At 41.6% G+C, this 21,022-nt stretch overlaps 1 protein-coding gene across 1 annotated transcript in view; it reads right to left on the bottom strand.

The window, feature by feature from the left end:
- Window positions 1-21,022, bottom strand: part of Fam114a1 (family with sequence similarity 114 member A1) — a 66,423-nt gene extending 45,401 nt beyond the window's left edge. Inside the window, exons 1-4 of the mRNA XM_020161885.2 lie at window positions 20,948-21,022; window positions 17,523-17,602; window positions 11,713-12,083; window positions 1,693-1,780 (exon numbers count right to left, since the gene is read on the bottom strand). Of these exons, the coding sequence (XP_020017474.2) occupies window positions 1,693-1,780; window positions 11,713-12,075 (451 nt within the window). The 5' untranslated portion in view covers window positions 12,076-12,083; window positions 17,523-17,602; window positions 20,948-21,022. The remainder of the gene's footprint in view (window positions 1-1,692; window positions 1,781-11,712; window positions 12,084-17,522; window positions 17,603-20,947) is intronic.

The raw sequence follows: 21,022 nt of genomic DNA on the forward strand, positions 1-21,022 counted from the left end.
CATTTGAAGGCCACTAAGAGTTCAAACATTTTTCCAAGGAAGGAGCATGCCCGCAGATGCTTGTTCCTTGACTCCTGCTCAGAAAGCAAAGAGGCTCCTTCACTTTAATTTGGTTAATTCTGTCATCTGTGCATGTGACATTTGAGGCGTGCCTGACCCCTTCAAATGGAGAGAATCTGCCCTCTAGCCAGACAGCTCAACATTTATGCGTTCACTCTGTACCTCTTGCCAGGTTCCTCATGAGAAAACTGATACTGGACAGGGACTCCATTAGAAGAAGACAGTCTATCCATTCTTCTAGGTGGTCTAAGGTCTGTCAAGTTAGGTGGTTGATCCTTAAACCCTTGATGACAATGGTCTACTGGGGTTAGCTACAAACACTCAAGGCCTTCCCACAACTCTTGGTTTTAGGAGCAACACTGAACAGGACCAACTTATGGTCCATCACAAAATTCTCATGTCCATAGGCTGTACCTTGAAAATACCTGGGGAAGATGATCTGAAAGCTGTGATACCTGTGGCTTCACATTTTTCTCCCTGCCCTCCACCTTCAATATGAAATGCCTCTACTAAGTTAGCTTACAGCTGTTACTACTGTACCTCCAGTTTTCCCAAAGGCTGGACATGAGAAATGGTAACAGGAAGAACATCTTGACAAACCAGATCCACTACAGAGATTGGCCTTTGTACTTTCTCTTTGTGTAAGAACAGATATAGGAAACTTCTTTTAAAACTTAAAACAAGGAAAACAGAGTTACATAGATAAACTAAAATGTATCATTCAATGAAAACTAATATGCTAGAAGCCAGGAATCTCAAAGTCAAGGTCAACATTCAATTATAGTAATTCTACGATATATTTATATACTCTTCCTACCTGCATAAATTGTTCTATTGGTATTTTAATACTGATGAAATGCCTTTTATCAAGATACCTCAAATTCTTTTAGGGAACAGGTGAGATGCACATTTAAACACATTCAAGCAAGATGATAAACACATAGCTTTAGAAATATATAGTGGCATATGACTGTAATCCCAGCATTTAGGAGGCTGAGGCAGAAGGATCACAAGTTGGAGGGCAGCCTGGGTTATATAATGAGTTTGAAGCCACCCTAGGACATATAGTGAGATCCTGCTTCAAAAATTACTATAAGACCTAAATTTATGGTGTTTTTTTTTGTTTGTTTGTTTTGTTTTTTTGGTACTGGGGCTTGAACTCAGGGCCTACATCTTGAGCCACTCCACCAACCCTATTTTTGTGTTGGGTTTTTTCAAGTAGGGTTTCTCAAACTATTTGCCTGGGCTGGCTTCAAACCATGATCCTCCTGATCTCTGCTTCCTAAGTAGCTAGGATTACAGGCATGAGCACTGGTGCTTGGCTAACATTATGTTTTAATAGACAAAATAATACAGTGGTGAAAACGCACATACTACATGTTTTTCAAGTTCCAACCCAGACATTCTTGACTTTGGACCAGGTCCTAGTCTTTCTGTGATTCAGCTTCCTTATCTGTTAAGTAGAAGAAATAAGAGTACCTTTCTATAGGGTCATTTTGAGGGATAAATGTATCAATATATACAAAGCAGCTGGAACAGCAAGCACAAAAATGGTTGAAAATACAGTACAGTCAAAGCGTCACATCCTGTTAGGCTTCTGAATCTTACTCCAATATAACACACAGGGCTTACCTACTGTGGCAGATGCAGAGGAGAGCAGAGATTTGCCCCAGGAGCCCCAGCCTGCCCATCCTCCTCCCTGTGGAGGGGAACCTGCATCCTGTAGAGAAACAGATTAGCAGCATGTCAGCAATTCAGTTGATCCCTGAATGGAAAAACACGCCTTGGTTTGAAACAGAGATGTTTGTTTTTTTTTTTAAATCACGAACAAGCATAGCTCACTGGCTTATAGTTTATATGGGTCATAAAACAGTATCTTGACCCACATTGCAATGTGGACTTTGGAACCAAAGTGAGCCAAATTAATGGAGGTGTTGGCTCCTGGGAGCTTGATCTGAAGTGAGAAGAGATTCTCCCATTATCTGGAAGACAGAGATCAGAGCTATGGGGAGTAGGGGGAAGGCTTAATGCATTAAGAGCACAAAAGTGGTTCCAAAACGTTCAGTATGACCTTGATTCAAGCAGTTCTTACAGAGATGAGCAAATGTGCTCTTTAAGCAGAACTGACTTCAGATGGGGGAGGGAGAAGCCCGGCATGGAAGATGGACAGAGTCTGGCAAGGACTTCAACAAGCCTGGAGGTGAGTGGCCACAACAAAAACTTTGTGAGGGAGATACCTTTCTATTTGAGGTGTCTGCTCCCCTCAAATGGCCTCCGTAACTCCATCTCTCACTCAGGGGTGAGACTGTCCCTGGCCTCCTGGGGGATTCAAATTCTTTTCCCCAGAATTCTGAAATTGGGCCTGAGAGACTGTGGTTCAACATGAGCTATTTGCTTAAAAAGAGGATCAAAACTCAAGCTATGTGGCTGACCCTCTTCTACTCCCCGTGCTGACTAAGAACCAATATAAAGCAGTGTGAGCAAAATGATGGAGAAATGCTCAGAGGGACATTCAGATTTCTAGTAGTTTTCCAGTTTCTGGTTTCTGTCCCTCCCGAGGCACTGCTCCATTCCTGTCTGTTGTTGGGTCCTCTGAGATTCATTCATAGTTTTGCTTACTCTTTTTTTTTAAATGTTTTGTTCACTGATATATATCCCTAGAGTCTAGAAGAGTGCCTGGAATATAGTGAGTGCTTAATAAATATTTGCTGGATAAATGACTGAAATTCACCTCTCAGTTAGGTGTGCCTTAGTTTCTGTTACTTGTACCCAATGAATGCTGACACAATTAGCTATCTCTTACTATCTAGGAATACATTCTAAAACACAAGGCAAGAATAAATATAGTAAGAGCTAGCTATATAGAGGATCACAGCTTTTCCACTCAAAGAAAGGGAGACGGAAGGAAAGAAGGTAGGGAGGGAGGAAGTTTTATTAGGAAGGATGTGAAAAACTCCTATACAGCTTGTAGATTCTACAACTTTGACTCAAGGCTGGTTCACTGGTCATTCCTAACTCCCTTCTCCATTGCTGTCTTCTATCCTTACCCATAAGGATAGCCATGTGAAAGTTTTCCAGCCATAATATACATTTGATCTATGACAAAGAGTTGGTAGTGCCAACTCTATCCCTCTCCCTTGCTCCTTCGCTTAATGTGGACGCAATGCTTGAAATTGAAGCAGTCATTTTTGTTGCCATTAGGAACAGGCCAAGGAGCCAGAGTCACTGGTCATGGCACTGAGAAGTACTAACCCAATGTGAGTTGCTGCCTGTTTCCATCCTTTCTGTTAAGTGAGGAAAAGTAGATTGCTACTTTGTAAATCACTCTATGTTATATGTGTGTAACCAAATGCATTCCCAATTGATGTACCCAGAAAGTATCAAACTCTATCCATCTGTGAACAGAACTGGGCAAGAGAAAAGATTATGGAATTAAATTACCTGGGTTGAGTCCAGGATCTACCATTTTGGGCAAAAGTTACTCAAGTTCTAAGTCTTCATTTCCTCATTACAAAATGTGAGACTACAAGAACTAGTAACCAACCAGAACCAGTAACCATTTCAGAACCAATAATCTCATAGGCATTGTGAAGATTTAAAAGAAATAACTCATATAAAGTTGTAAGCATAGTTCCTGGCACACAATAAATACTCCAGAAATGTTACTAATAGTAATAAGAAATTGGATTTTTAAGATTAAGAAGCAAGAAGCTTTGAAAATTGGCTTTCATTTTTTCATATTGTCTGGAAACAGTGCAAAGCCGGTTAACATGAATGGAAGTACTCATGACTCATGACTGTCTGTTTTCATTTGTGTGTCCACATTGATTTACTTCACTCAGCAATGGAAACCACTGGCAATTTATACCATCATGAAGACAGATGTGAGTTGATGATTAATATCATTCTTTCATAGGACACAGCACTACCTGTGATTAGGGAGACTTAATACACTTAAGGGTGACAGCTCTTGACTCAAATTTACAATATTTAATATGCTCTGACAGCCGGTAATTGACTAGCAAATGGAAAGAAATGTTAAATGAGTCTAGAACTTTTTCCCATATAATAATGACTCTTAATTGCTTTATTAATAAAGCCCTTTGATACTGAGCTGGGACTTCTTGATCAGTTACAAAGAATATTTATAATCAATGAAAAATACTCAAATGACTAAATGCACACCCTTAATCCAAAAACCTAAAGGTTAAACATGAATTATAAATATATCTCATTATGAATAGTGCCTCTACTTTAAATGGCCTTAATGCCACACAGTTAGGAGATTATGAAACAGGCAGTACAGATCAACTCAGATCTTTCATTATCATATATAATTACCTTAGTGCTTTTTTCTCACCTTCTCCCCATGTAACCCTAATCTCCTTTAGTAGAGAACTTCATGTCCTAACTCATAGAAAAAGCTGAAGCCATCAGATGAGAATTCTCTAGACTTTCTGCTCCTTCCCCATAAACTCTCAGAAGAATGACCTCACATTGTAATAGCAAATCAAGGATATCCAAAACTCAAGTAGAGGTCATTTAAACATCTACAACCACTGTGTGGTTCTAAGAAGATGGAAAAATGGAGGATCTCATCAAGTTCAAAGTTCTTCAATTAGAAAAGACATTTAAAGGTCTTTATCATTAAATTAAAAAATACATTTACTGGGGCTGGGTATGGGGCTCCATCAGAGAGCATTTGCCTAAAATGTGTGAGACCCTAGTTCCATCCCAGCAAAATAAGTGAATTTATTCAGTTTATGCTATCAAGTTCAAAGGTGTCATTATATAGAAACTAGTTTATAAACCTCAGAATTCCATCAAATGCAAAAAAAAAAAAAGTCTTTAATATTTAGATGGAAGATACATGACTCTGTCTTAAAGATTAAACACCAGCCTGGTCTCCTATTCTCTTAGGTAGATAAGGAATCAGGAACTATGCATATCTTGCATGCAGGGAGGTGGGCAATTGGACCCATGAAACCAAACCCTTTTTTGAGTTTTGTAACTCATGACACTTAATCTAAAAGCAGGCTCCATAGGACTGGGGAGGATGTGAATTACTCTGGAATACCTGCAGCTCTGGCAAAATATCTGCCTGGATATTACCTCAGTTATTTCCAAATTATGTTCTTCCATCATGAGTATACATCATTCAACTCTGGGAAGATTTAAAAATTAAATATAGAAAGGTTTAAAGCCTCAAAGCCATGCTATTAATATTTTGTGCACATCTGATCTTTTCTGTCCTACCAATATTTATGGAATTTGACAGAGTGTCAATTTTTGAAAACCAATTTAGGATGAATACTTGAATTATTAGATTTAGGATTTTAAGCTGAACTTCTCCTAAGTTTATGCATGCTAGTATAATATTTAAGAGGTCTTTATGTCCACTCTATAAATTTAATTTAATAGCTAGATAGCAATTGTTAAGTACTCAGCAAGGTTTTATTATGTAGATAAATGAGGTACTTAAAAAGGAAATAGAATATATCACACTTTTAAATGCAGTTTAAAAATCTGAATGTGTTTAAGTTGGTAAAAAGGATCTAACATTAATTTAAAACTCCTGGAGTATGACTGTTCAATTTGCTAGACTTCTAAATAGAATAGGATTTGTGAGATGAACATAAAACAAAAGTAAGAATAGTGTGAATCTGCAACCTTAATAAATTGAACACTAATTGTTTAAAGCACATTAAATGTCTAAGTAGTTCTTTCTACGCACAAAACATACATTGGCTTCCACCAAACCCCATCTAAACCAGAACTAACTATGCTTAGATTTAATTTCCTCTCTCCTAGAAGCACAGGAATGATATCTTCTTTTTGGTCACCACTGTCACCTCCACCTCTAGCCCTGGGTAGGGTACTCATCCCCTCTCCTAGCTTTTCAACCTTTCTCTCTATTGGCTCCTTCCTACATTTGGTCATGCATGGAATTTCTCCATCTTAGTACCAGCAAATGAAAATCACAGGAACCAAGTGTTTCTTTCAAACTTATCTGGTTTCTGTCCCACATCTTTCTTCTTCGCCCTCATTTTTTAAAGAAAAGCTGCCTACCTACTGTATCCACCCTTCTCTTTACTTTGCCACCCAACACAGCAAGATTCCCACATCACTACCTTATAAGCCATTCTCATCCCTTGATGGCTTCCTTCTCATCCCACAATGGCTTTCTTGTTGTCAAAGCCAGGGACTGACTCATTTTTATCTTTTATTACTTGACCTCTCAGTAGCATCTGAAGCTTAACCACTTTTATATCCTTAAAGTACTCTATCCTCTTGGTGTCTGTGTTCGTCAGTTTTTGTTCTTGCAACAAAATACTGGAGACAGGCTAACATTCGATTAATTGCAGAGAATCAAGGGCGAGATGCTGGAATGGCTTAATTCTGATGAGGGCCTCATGGTGGATGGCGTCCCAAATGGTGGAGTGTGTGGGGAAGAGATTAGATCTCAAAACAAAGTGCCAGAGAGCAACTCTGGGGGTCAGGCTCATGCTCTAACAACTCATTCTCATGAGAGCTCTGGGGTCTCAGTAGAGCTACCTTATTTCATTCTTAGGACAGCTCCTCCCATAGGCTTTCTTAGTAGGCCCCACCTCCCACGGGTCCCACCTCCCACCATTACCACATAAGAACCAATCTTCCAACACATACACTCTTAGGGGACCAACTCAAACTATAGCCAAACTCACATTCTGTTCTGACTCTGCCCAGCATTTAGTATTATGATTTGTTATTTACTTCAGAATTTTCCTACAGGCCTAGTGTGGTATTATGTATACTTCTTAGATTAAGCTGCAATCCAAGTACTGTCAGCATTCCAGTAAATTTGGACAGTCCAGGGGGGTCAGCTGGAAAGCCATACTACAAGACAGACACTGAGCAATTCTATTGTCTGTGTCTCTATGAACACCTGATGCTTTGCTAATTAGCATACTGAATTGCAGTAATGGATTTTAATTGGTAAACATGCTGTACTTTTTAGCATTCTCAGTATCTGAAAGAGATCTGGATAAAAACATGAAAGGTATTCAAGATTTGTAGATGGCTAAATCTACATAAGAAATTTTTCCTACTTTTACATGAATAGGGTATAAGGAAGGATTTGGCCTCATGCAAATGGTCTTCCACTCAGCTTTCAACTCAGGAATTCAGGTTATTTGATGTGAGGATTCTTCTCAGGGAAAAAACCCTACTTCTGAACACCAGTGAGCCTTTCACTCAAGGTGGTAGACAAAACACCAGAAAGGGCAGAAAAATGTTCTCAACCTACATAGTGAACAGTTCTCATGAACTGTTTTTTAACTCTCATGTTAGTTAACATTTGATTTAAAATGTCAGTGTGGATCCAACGCGATTTGAGACTTTGTTTTATTTACAGAATGTGGTGGTAAGACCATGGACAGCAGCAGTAACCCTCATCACTTGAACTTCTTTCCTGTCTATGACAAACTACCAAAAAAAACCCCCAAAAAACCCCAAACCAACCCATAAATAAATAAATAAAAATCTAAGTGGTGTGCATATTTAGATTGGCTTAGAGACAAGAGTATTCAAGGGGTGGGTCCTTGGTTTCTCTTCTTTATTTGTACATAACACCTGAACAATCTCACTACTTCCATGACTTAAATAACCACTAAGATGCTGAGAGCTTGTAAGTAATCTGTCTCTCAAGACTATCATAGTCAACTGTCCACAAAATATCTTCCCTCTTATGTCCCATGGCACATTCAATACTGTTCTCACCATCTTCTCAATTTCTCCATATCCCCTAACTAGCTCTTTTGTCTCCTAGTATTAGTGATCCTCAAACACTGGTCCACTAACTGACTAAGAATGTAATTTGGAGTAAGTCACCAAAAGTAGTCACAGTTTCCACTGAGATTTTTTGAATAAGAATCTCTCAGGGTAGAGACCAGGAATCTGAATTTTTAACAAGTATCCCAGATGATTCCAATTTGCTACTGGATTTTGCTCTATGTTGCCAAATGGCACCTGGTTGCCCAAGCCAGAAGTTGGATGCCATCTTTCATGGCAGGCCTACAAGAAGAAAAATTAAACAGAAAAGCAACAGATGCTACTCATCCAGTTCACGATGCAAAATTCTGCTACTAGCAAAGCCTGGCCTGTGTTTCCTCCCTTTTGCTGCCTTTGCCAGCAATCTGATGGCCCTTAAATATTCTGCTTTTCCTTTTCAAGGGAGAGAGCGAGTTGGTGGCTGTCTACAGTCTGGAGTTTTCATTTCAGAGTATTTGTAGCAGTAACTGTGGAATTCTTAATCTTCTCCATAACTGACCTTATGCATTGGTGTTGCACAGCAAGGATGACTTTTAAAAAAAATTCTAGGTACATTTCTTGGTGTTAAGAATTTAGAGAAACTTGACTTAGGTTGGGTCTTTTAAAGGTTGATAGGCTAACATACAATAAAGTCCCATAAGACCCTGGGAACAAATATCATTTCCAAGTATACAAGACAAATCTATCTAAATTTAGGCTGAAAACTTCCCCAACTCCTTAAGTTTGGTTGAAGTGCTCCACTGAAGGCTTCCCTTGTGCTACAGGACCTGTCATAACTGCTTCTATACAACACAGCCTTCCCCCACTAGACTGTAGGCATCCCTGAAGACAGTTATATCGTATTTCTGGATATAAAGCATGTCATCAAGGAGTCTGTTCCAACCTCCAACATTCAAGTAAGGATGGGACCTCTCTTTTATGCAGGTTTTCAAAGGGATTCTTGCAGGAAGGCTCAACTCCATGGCTTCTGAGTCTGTATATAAGGATAGATGAGGAAGAAATGGAACCCCAAACCAAAGATGGTTTCTTTTTGTGTATAATGGTGGGATCTTTTAATGCAGGGATCTGATAGGATCTGATAGGTTACTGGTCTCATTCTCTTCTCTGGCCTTGAGCTGGTCAACCACCCTATTGGCCAAGGTATAGCCTCCACTACAAGGTGAACCCAGTGGTATGGTTTTAAGGAAACTCAGTCCCAAAGTAACTACGTAGACACAAATCCCTTACAGAAACATATAGTAATTTATGCATATCGTCACAAAATCTAGTGTGTTCTAGAAGACATTATTGTGTACTTCTTCAAAGACCATTCTACCAGTATTTTTTTCATCAGGAATTTCCCGTGGAAACCTTTTTCAAGGATGATGAAATTTTATCAGGCTTAGGTACACCTGGGGTCAAATAGGCTTTGAGTTTGGCTGTTTTCCTTGACATTACTTGGGGACCCATGTTCAATATCCAAATAAGCAACCTGTAAATAAACTTTTGATTTCAGGTGGCTTTTGTTTTTTGTTTGTTGTAAAATTCATTCTCTTCACGATTGACAGAGAAAGAGTTATTGCCATTACTGCAAAAAGACTTCTTATAAATGTCCAATGACGGGCAAATAAAATAGAATAAATGAATAATACCCAAAGACTAGGCATAAAATTGACCTCTTCTTATATTAACTTAAGTAACTCTGAATAAGTAACTAAGAGAGACAGTAGAATACCCTTTTTTGATAATCCTCCTAAAGAGAATAAATTTACACCTATCCAGAAGGGTTAAATATGACCTGGGTGAAAGAGATATCCTCCCTCCTCAAGGCCCTTTCAGCCAGCCTGTCAGTTTTCTTCCCTTCTTGGATCAAACATGCTCACATACCTCTCCTCTGTGCCTTGCTTCTAGCTGAGCTCCTGATGCAATGTCACGCACATACATCCAGAGCTACAGACCCAGCTCTGTGGCCAGTGCTCCCACTTCCATGACACTTCATGACGAGGAGGTGCTTATCTTTCCAAAGTCCTTGCAATGCTATTAGGGTGGGGTGTGTGAGTGTGAGCGTGTGTGTGTGTGTGTGTGTGTGTGTGTGTATTGTGGCGGGGTGTATCTGTTGCCAACATGCTCTATTTCTGTAGCATTAAAGAGGTTTATGGGATATTTACAAAGTAGGATTCATCCAATTTGCTAAAACAATTTACAAAGGCAGAGAAGGTGGGCATGCACTGATTGTTTTACTATGCTACCTTCATTGACAAGTCTATTAGAACTGTTAGAAGTTTGAGACTGGAACATACAATCTATCCATCAGCGGTATATGGATCCATGGATCCACAGCTACAAACCTTTTTTGCTTCAGTTATTTTTTGGATAGGGTCTCATGTTATTGCCTGGGACCAGCTTAGACTCTAATCCTACCTATGCCTCCCACGTAGCTGGGATTATAGATTGAATTTGATTGAGCTGGAGTCTCACTAACTTTTTGCCTGGGTTGGTCTTCAACAATAATCCTCCTGCTGTTCTCTGTGTCCTGAGTAGCTGGGATTGTAGGTGTGAGCCACCAAGTCTGGCCCAGCGTGGTTTCTTTAATCATCTCAGATCAGAATTTTGTGGCTCATTTCTTACTGTACTCATATATTTACTGAAAGGAGTACTCTAAATAAAAACTAGGAACCAGTTTCCCATAATAGTTTGCCCAGAGGGGAAGACACCAGGAAAACCCAGCTTGGATGGGTGTGTTCATGTAGCACCAGATACCAACAGGGAGATGAGGACTTTGCTTACCCTCCAGAAGGACAGGGCAGGCACTGAGAGCTGAGGACAATGAATATGCTGTCTCTGGACCCCTAGAAGGTGGCCCACTGTGGCAAAATAGAGACTGAATGTTGAAGATCCCCAAGGTGAGTTGGTGACTCTGCAGTAGAATTTCAGTAGTCCTCCAGAAACACTGACTTTTTCTTCAGGGTAGAATCCAGCTTCTTCATCATTTGGAGTCACTAAGTCTGACATCTTCTATTATCTACTGAGCAGTCCATGACAAGCTGTGTAACATGCCTGAGCCTGGGTGCCACATCTATAAACTGGAGTTAATAACACCCAGCTCTGAACTATTGTATAGAGAGGATTAATTACACAACACATAAGATAGTCACAGACTGTGTCTACCTTATTATTAATCATTTAATTATCAAAATACAAATATTATAGCAACAAATTATTCTTGCATATGACTTATTGCACCATACAACACATTTTTTGGTGATGGAGGTGATACCACAGCATATCTGGAGCTCTTAGTTCCCACCTACAGAGCCTAGCACAAAGCTCTGCACATGGTAGGTACCGTGGATTGAATATGCTTTGTTCCCTCTGAAACTTAAAATTTAATCCCCATTGTGAGCTATGAGGAAGTGGACCAGGTGATTACAGGGTTGAGGAGAGTAGCTCAGTGGTGAAGTGATTGCCTAGCATGTGTAAGGCTCTGGGTTTGATCCCTAACACCACAAAAAATAAAGAAATAAAAAGAGGTGATTTAGGGCTCTGCCCTCATGAATGGATTAGCCCAGCCATGGGAGCAATGAATCAACAGGTTAATGGATTACCTTGAGAGTAGGTCTGCTATAATAGGCAGTTTGACTAGGTCTCTTGTGCACCCTAGCTCTTGCCAATTGATGTCCTGAGCTGCCTAGGAACTGTGCCAGATGTGGCCCCTGGATCTTGGACCAGCATCATGAGCCAAAATAAACCTCTTGTCTTTATAACTTATCCAGTCTGTGACACTGTGTTATTAGCAACAGAAAACAATCTCTGAGACTGGGTATGGGGAAGAACTTGAGTCAAAGTGAACTGAGTGACACTTACCAGATCACTTTGTTCTTTCAGGGGTATTTCAGATCCAGGTTCTCCCTCGAGGCTGACAGAATCAGTGCACTCAGCCAGGGTGTCCTCAGTCACTTCTCCATTGAGGGGAGTCTCTGTGGCGGTGTCCTTGGTACCAGTGTCTTTGGACTGTTCTGAGTGCAGAGCAGCAGGGGGCTCTGCACCCTGTCCAGCTTCATTCTCATGCAAATCTCCCCTGGGATCACCTGGCTGTGGTGGCTTGTGTGAAGCTGTAGCCGGGTCACTGGGCATTTCTGCATCTTCAGGGGAAGAATCACTCCTGGGCATTTCAGTGATAACTGCTCTGTCTCCAGTGGCTAAGGTGTCACCAGCATCATCAGACATTTTAATATCTGCCAACATGATTATAAACAATGCTTTAATCTGAATTAAGCTTTCATTCAAAGCTTCAGATAACTTAATTAAGCCTACTAAGGCTAAACTTCCTTCTATGATTAAGGAATTTTTAGGTAATCTTGTGGAGGCTAAATAATGGTCCCATTTCTAATCTCTGCAACCCATGGATGTTCCTTTACATGGCAAAAGGAACACTGTGGATATGATCTTGTTATAGATCTTGAGATAGGGAGATTATTGACTTATCTGAATGGGCCCTAAATGTAGTCACAAATGTTTTCATTTGAAGGAAGCAGAGGAGGATTTGACTACAAGGAGGAGAAGGTGATGTGATGACAGAGCAGAGATACTGGAGTGATGTACTTTGAAGATGAAGGAAGGGACCACAAGGAATCCAGGCAGCCAGTAGAGGATGAAGAAGGCAAAGAAACCATTGTTCCCTCTAACACTCCAAAAGGAACCAGCCCTGGTAGTGCTTTGACCTTAGCCCAAGGAAACTCATTTCTGACTGCCAGAGAATAAATTTGTGTTGGTGTGAACCACTAAATGTGTTGTGCACAACAGGCATAGGAAACTAATATAGACGTGCAGGCTGATCTTCAAACTTTCAAGGATCTCTTTCTTAGCCTGGAGGGATGTGCACAAGGGAACTGAGAGTATTATCTGTGTCTGTAAAGTTATTTAATCTGACTTTATTATCTTTGTTGCAAATAATGAGAACAGCACAGAAAATATTTAAGACCTTATCAAACAACATTTTTCAGTTAGTTTTGCAATATCATCAGAGATTCAGTGAGAAAGTGACACACGTACATGCAGATGCTTTCTTGGGGACCAGCTGGTGAAGTTCTGGGCTCAGGTGGAACAATAATTTTGCCAGGGAAACACAGGGATGAAATGGAAAGAAGTGAAGAAACTAAACAAGGAATGTAGCCATTACAAAAGAATCTACCAAGCACAAAACTTGTTTTGAAGCTAACCAGCTGTTGATATCATGTAGAATGGTGTTGCCCAATAGAATTTTCTGTGATGATGAAAATTTTCTGTATCTGCGCTGTCCAATGTGGTAACTAATGAGCAGCTACTGAGCACTTGGAATGTGGCTGGTGCAACAGAGGAACTCAAATTTTAATTTTACTTAATTTTTAATCATTTAAATGTACATAGGCACATGTGGCCAGTGGTTACCTTCTTGGAGAGGATAGATCAAGAAGGCTAGTTCAAGATGATCGTCTGCTTAGGCTAAAGTGCATGGTGCTCTTAACTACATAGGAAGCCAACTCTCAGGCAAGTGAGTATTTTTGTTGACCTCAGTGTTTACTGACTGGTCAAATCTTAGGTTGCTGCTAAAATCAAGGTGTATCTCTTGGGGATATACCCAAAAGACTGTGACACAAGTTACTCCAGGGGCACCTGCACACCCATGTTTATTGCGGCACTATTCACAATAGCCAAGTTATGGAAACAGCCAAGATGCCCCACCACTGACGAATGGATTAAGAAAATGTGGTATCTATACACAATGGAATTTTATGCAGCCATGAAGAAGAACGAAATGTTATCATTCGCTGGTAAATGGATGGAATTGGAGAACATCATTGTGAGTGAGGTTAGCCTGGCCCAAAAGACCAAAAATCGTATGTTCTCCCTCATATGCGGACATTAGATCAAGGGCAAACACAACAAGGGGATTGGACTTTGATCACATGACAAAGCGAGAGCACACAAGGGAGGGGTGAGGATAGGTAAGCCACCTAAAAAACTAGATAGCATTTGTTGCCCTTAACGCAGAGAAACTAAACCAGATACTTTAAAGTAATAGAGGCCAATAGAAGAAGGGGACCAGGAACTAGAGAAAAGGTTAGATCAAAAAGAATTAACCTAGAAGGTAACACACACGCACAGGAAATTAATGTGAGTCAACTCCCTGTATAGCTATTCTTATCTCAACTAGCAAAAACCCTTGTTCCTTCCTATTATTGCTTATATTCTCTCTTCAACAAAATTAGAGATAAGGGCAAAATAGTTTCTGCTGGGTAGCGAGGGGATGGGGGGAGAAGGGGGGAGAAATGACCCAAACATTGTATGCACATATGAATAAAAAAAAATAAAATAAAGTATAATCAAGGTGCATGAGAAGCCATTTAACACACTGGCCATGGGGAGAGACTGGCTTATTCACATGGCTCATGCCAGGCCCCTGGCTCCTGGGACAGTCACTGTACAAGGTGTCTGGTCTTTTCTATTGCTGTTTTCTCCCTTGGTGGGTCACCTTCCTTTCTGACAGTTTTCACACACTACTCTATGCTGTGGCTCCCAGATAACTACTCGATTCCACAGAGACAGAAAGTAGGTTGTTAGGTTTTCAGAGCTGAAAAGAGGGAATGAGGAGGGATGCTAATGGGTATAAGCCTCCTCTTGGGGATAATAAAAACGACCTAAAACTAGATAATGGCAGTGGCTGTACAGTTCTGTAAATATACCAAAACCACTGAACCATACACTTTAAAAGAGTGGATTTATAAATCTGTAAATATCATAAACTTCACGATATGAGTTATATCTCAATAATGCTGATATTAAAAATATCCACCTTGAGTCAACAGCTCTAATGGCCAGTTGAATATCTCCTCTGTGCCAAAGGACACTTGTCTTACTCTTGATACTTGATTTTGTCTTTTGTATCTAGTATATCAAATCTTAGATTTCCCAACAATCCAGGCTTAAAAATTTCAGAGCTGTCATTGACTAAAACTTCACCATAGGAAGAATCTAGAGTATCAGTGTAACCATCTGACATTCATAGGCCCTCAGGTGCCTGTTGGTTCAATATACTTTTTAAAAATTATTTATTTATTTATTTTGGCAGTACTGGGGTTTGAATTTAGGGCTTATGTAGCTTGCTAGGAAGCACATAAGGCATATGTGCTTATGCCACTTGAGGCACACCATTTTTCTTTTTTACACATTTAAGGTTCAGATAAAACAACCACCTCCTCTGTTCTTTATTCCTCCCAATTGGATTTAATTTTTCTTATGAATTCCTAGAGTGCTTTGCACTTATATTATCTTGGACAATTATCATTCTCTTTGATTAAAATTGCATGAGTTTTTTTCTCTACTATAACTTCAATTCATTGAAGACAAGGGTCTTCCTTGTTTTGTTTTTATATGGCACTTACTGTGATTTTTTTGCACACAGTGGGAAGTTCAACAAATATGCCTGTTGAGTTGTATTAGGCATGGCAAAACTCAGGTGCTCCGGTACAGTAGGTGGTTCCAGATGACTCTGTAATTCTATATTGTTTTTCTTTTGTTCCTTCACCTCTCAGTTAACTGAGTACGCTAGTCAACTTCCTGTCACTATAACAACCTCCTGAAATGATCAACTTATAAAGACAAAAAGTTTATTTTGGCTTACAGTTTTGGGGGTCTCAGTTCATGACTAGTTGGCTTTTGGGCCTGTGGCAAGGCCATGTATCATGATGGGAGCACATGGTAGAGCTAAACTGCTCACCTTATGGCCAGGAAGTGAAAAAGAGGAAGAGGAAGAGGGGCTTAAGTCCCACTTTGACTCAGCCCAGTGGCTGGAAGTTTTCCCACTAGGCCCCCCAAGTGGAAAGTATTCTCAAAGGTCCCCCTTTGAGACAAGCTGGGGACGAAGGTTTAACACATGGTCTTTGGGGGACATTCTAGCTGTAAGCTATGGCATTAAGCTAGATGGTTTTTTTTAAACACAAATATCTTCCAGACCTTGAATTCAGTGAAAACACTTTGGTGAACAAATCCACAGATGGAAAAGTTTGCAAAGAATGCTTACTTCCCTCTAGCAAATACATTAAGTTTGGGATGTTCAAGGTTGGTCATGAGCTATCATGGGGAATCTATTCAAAGCCTAGTTGAAATAGTAGGCTTTGGCAGAAAAACTGCAGAAAAGTGGTTGTTGTGGTTGAAAACTATTGCCATTTGGAAGTTAATAAAAATTTTTGTGAAAAACCTGAGTCAGGTCTGGCCTAGGACAAGGGGTTGGCAAACTGAAATGTGCTGGGAAATCTTGCCCTTTCTGCCTCTTTTGGTAAACAAAACTTTATTGGACAGAGACATACAGTTGTGTTGCTATATAGTGGCAACATAAACCATATGGCCTGCAAAGTCACACAGCCTAAAATATTTACTTTCTGGCCTGCGATAGAAAGTGTTTGCTGGCCCATGTAGGGCTTAGGACATCACTTGATTGCTACAGCTTAAAGATTTCTGGTTTAATTTTATTTATTACAGTACTGGGTTTTTGAGTTCAGGGCCTCACACTTGCTAGGCATACACTCTACCCCTTGAACTCTTTTTACTTTACTTATTTTCAGATAGGGTCTCATGCTTTTGTTTGGGACCAGGCTGCACTGCAATCTTCTTAGCTCTACCTCCCAAGTAGCTGAGATTAAAGGTATGAGTTACCATTCCTGGCCCAAGACTTCTGTCTTAATTTACCCTATCTTTGCATGGGTTTTAGGGTCACAACCTTAAGGAGAATAGGTCCATGATACTTTGGTATCCCTTTTATTCCCATGTTTTCATCTGTCACTGGTCATAAACCTTATCTGATATTTTTCTTTCATTCAAAGGTAATTTGAACATTACCTTTTATTGTGAATTATTATTAATCTGAATTAGTAAGAAGTACTAATCTACTTCACTTTTCCATAAGCAGAGTATGAGAACAAACCTGGCTATGGCAAATACACACATGCAAATGAAACCATTTTATGGACACTTCTGTGTATATATTTGTCCTAATTGTGCCGTTATGTGGTTCATATGTATTTTAAAATACTTTGGCACATACCATATAACATAGGTACATGTTAATTCATTTTAATTTACACCTGAGGGATGTAAATTAACATGCCCTATTCAGGAATTTACTTTCTAGGGGTCTTTAGTAAGCATTTCAAAATCCGTAATTGTAATTGGGTGGCCATCGCTTCAGGTGTGCATATTAGCATAAGGGGTATTAGTCATCGTTTTCCACCTGTGAAATGGAGTGTGCTTAAGACAGGTGGAATGGTAATAAATAATGTGTCAGTGTCTTCTGCCCTACATGTCCAGGGTATAGGCTTATAATCTTAAGTCCAGCAGGCTGTTGCCCTTTGGAGTTAGATTTTTTCCAGAGCTGCGAGCTGACTGCAGAAGCTGAATGAAGGTTGGCTGAGTCCTGCCTCTAGCACAAAGGCCTAAAAGGGCATCGAGCTAGCAGGTCAAGCTTACCAGAACGGGCTGCATAACTGCACCTGGTTGCCAAAGTACATGTGGGTATGTGGCTGAATTTTAGTAAGAGAACCTGGGTTCATGATAGGACAGCTCCTGATTGGGAGGCACAGGGGAGGAAACCTGTAGCCTTCATCTACCTCTGATGGCAGAAATGTCTTAAGTCAGATTACCTGAAGTGCAGAAAAACAGGTGCAATACAACTTCTCTCCTCCGTAGCTGCTCTGCATTCACCCAGCAACACGGACCATTCCTTTGGAAATACCCAAAAAAATCAGCTGTAAGATGCTGAACTGATATTGTTTTTTAAAAATAGTGATAGATAACATATATATTTCAGAAAGACCAGATTTTTACATTTACATAATTAAAAAATGTCATGCAGTCGGCCCCATTTTAGCTTCTAATTGCTTGCATTTCTTTTTTTTTTTTTTTGGTGGCACTAGGGTTTGAACTCAGGGTCTCACACTTGTTAGGCAGGCACTCTTACCGCTTGAGCCAGACCACCAGCTCTAATCTGTATTTACTTTTACCTGTTATAAATCTAATTTTCTCTATGCTACCTTCATCCTTCTCCCTCACCCCCTCAAAAAAACCCTTTTTTTTTTTGTTGTTGTTTGAAAGATCTTGATTGACTGTGGATGCTACTGTAATGGAGAAGTGTAACCATTGTTAAGGCTATGTCCTTTGGTCTAAAACCATTAGAAACTGTGTTCTAAATGCACATCTGTTTCTGAGCACTGCTGTTGTGAGTCCACCAGGACTTCAGCCGTGATCCACCTGACGTTTCCTGGAATGGCTGCCTCTCTGCCCAGGCACCCTACAGGCACAGTCAGAAGTCTCCTGATTTCTCTTTGGAACACTCATCACTGCAGCCGTGTCCATGGCTTGACGCTAGGGAGACCCAACCCACAGAAACAAGGAGGCTGCTTCAGGAAACTCCAAGGAGAGGGAGGCTGGCACATAAAGAAGCCTTTGTGGGCTGGGAATAAGTTAGTTTTTCATGAGCAAATTCATTCATCACCTAAAATGCTCCTAAAACTATACAAGATATTGAAGCAGCAACATCATAGCTCCCCAAATAAGTGCAGAACAGAAGAAACAATCTCTATCCTCAGAAATGAATGATTTGTTTGAGAAGTTAAAATGAAACAGTTAAAAAGCTATCCAGCGAAAGAGTGTAGCTCAGTGGGAGAGTGCTTGCCTGACATGCGCCACACCCTGGGTTCCATCCCCAGCACTGCAAAAAGAAAAAAAAAAGTAAAACAGCTGATTATACCAAATAAAGATGGAAAGGTGCCTTAACTAGATTGACCCAGTAGAAGGGAGAACCTTGAAGTGGCTTTGATAAGGTTATTCAGGCACAGTAAATCAGAGGACATGAAAGTGCCCAGGGTCAGGGATGAACTCTAGGCAGCCCAGGATGGTCATTTGTGTCTCTTGGCAAGACGTTACTTCCTTACTCATCTGTAAAGTAAGGATGGACAAAATGATACTTTTATCCCAAACCCTGACTGCAGGACTGGGGCCAGTCTCTGATGACAGAAAAACAAGGACAAGATTTCAAGTTTTTCATAAATCTAAATTTATTAAACAAAATTCTTTATCTTGCAAGTTCAGCTTCCATGCTTTTCCTTGGTATTAAAATGTCTCTCATTGTATGAGAAAGTAGTGACAGTGGATGACATTTTTTAAATAGCCTTGCTTGGCAAAATAAATACATGGTAACATGCTATTCTATATGAGATCACCGCTCCCTGTTTAATAAAGTGCTAGTCAGTGAAGGGCCAGGAATAAAACTTCTGGGTGAGTGGCAATCAGTTCCTGGACAGCTTGGCAAGCCATATGTCCAGGCCACAGGAGAGTCTACACCTGTCTGCCAGACATTTTTGTGAAGCACAGACCTCCTGTTTCAGAACCGTTAGGAGTTAAGCACCTTCCTGGGCATCTCATAATCCAGTGCCAATGAGTTTGTCTCCTGCCACTCTCAACATACCCTACACCCTTGCCTGCCCACACTGTCACCATTGCTTGCGATGACCATAAACCTTCACACTCCTGCCTTTGTTCACTCAAGGTCCTCTGCCCAGCCCTGCTCCACCTCCCTGGCAAACTCCAATTCCCTTAGAGACTCAACATCTACTGTCACCTCTTACCTTGACATTTTCCTCAATCTGCCCTGCTCCTTCCAAAGAACTAATTGCTCCTGCTTCTATGTTTTGTGAGACTTTGCACATATTTCTACTTCTGCCTTTAGAAGTATTTATTTCTATGTCATTCTCTCCTCTGGGACTGTGGCCAACAGCACCTTGCTTCAGGTTTGACCCACAAATACTTATTGAATTGAAATATACTGTGTTTGACACTGATTTAACAGAAACAATATTGGTTATAGACCTGGTCTTATATATAAATGACTGCTTACATGGTCTGAATCCCTGAGATTCAGGAAGGCCCCAATCCACTTTCAAATTCCTTCTGCACTAGCTCACTTGTGCCTCAAATTCCACCCCTAAAGTTTCATCCCTTTGCTTAAGGCTTACATTGTAAGAAGTTAATCAGATTCTTTCTGGATCCCAGGTTTGATGGAGGAAAAGAGGGAGAGAGTCAGGAGCATGGGAGAGGTTGGAAAGGGCCACTGGGAGGAAGGGAGCAGTCAGAGGCTACAGCATCCGGAGGATGTCTGGCTCCCCCAGTTACTGCGGGTTGGGTTATGACAGGATGGGTTAGGTCTTGTGGAGTTCAAGAGACACTGATTTATAAAGGCACTGCTTGAATCCTTGATGTCCAGGACGGGAACACATGGGATGAGCAGGGCATAGACAACACTCTCTGCCTTCTGGAGAGAAATCCCTTCCTAATCTAGAAAAAGGCAGTGAAGTGTGGGCGCCTGGTCAGGGGTGGCTGGAATACCCACCAGAGTCCATAGAGAAGGCGACGATTGGGCGGAGAGGGCTGGGAACTGGGGTGGGGTGAAGTACCCAAGCCCTGGCAGTGCCAGGCTGGAGGGCTGGCTGGGGCAGCCAGGGTCTACAAGGTGGAGAGATGGGCCTGGGTGGGAGGTCAAGGCCAAGAGCAGGCGCACCCCAGGGGTGGAGGCCCTTGCCTTACAAAGACCTCTCCCCGCGTGCCCCGGGCTTCGGGGACCCTTCATCCCATCCCCGACTTGGACCTGAAGCACTGGGGAAACTTTTGGGCTCCCGTGGTGCCGAGACTGGACACCGGGAGGACGAGGCGGACTCCGAGGAGGTCCAGCGGCCGAGGGGGCAGACCCGGCGTGCGGGCGTGTGGGTGTGTGCATGAGCGTGGACCCGAGCGACACACACTCACACACACACACTCACACGCCCGCACCCACGCAGGGCCCTCGGCCGCGCAGCGCCAGCCTCCCCGACCTTCACCCGCGACCGGCTCGTCCCGGGGCGCGCGCGCTCCAGGTCCCTGCCGACGGCTTCTCGCCACCGCACAGGGCAGGAACCGGGGGGCTCGGGACCGGGAGCGACGGCAGGGTCTCCCCGCGACCTCCCCACCCCGCGACGCCGCCCGCCAGCCCGCCCGCCGGGGAAGGGGACGCTGGGGAGAGGGCGCGGGCTCTTACCGCTCCCGCCGCCGAGTGCGCGCCGAGCGCCGGCGGTCCCGCCCCGCCACGTCGGCAGGGCCGGCGGGGACGCGG

This window comes from Castor canadensis, chromosome 9 (assembly GCF_047511655.1).
Source record: "Castor canadensis chromosome 9, mCasCan1.hap1v2, whole genome shotgun sequence".
Lineage (NCBI taxonomy): Eukaryota > Metazoa > Chordata > Mammalia > Rodentia > Castoridae > Castor > Castor canadensis.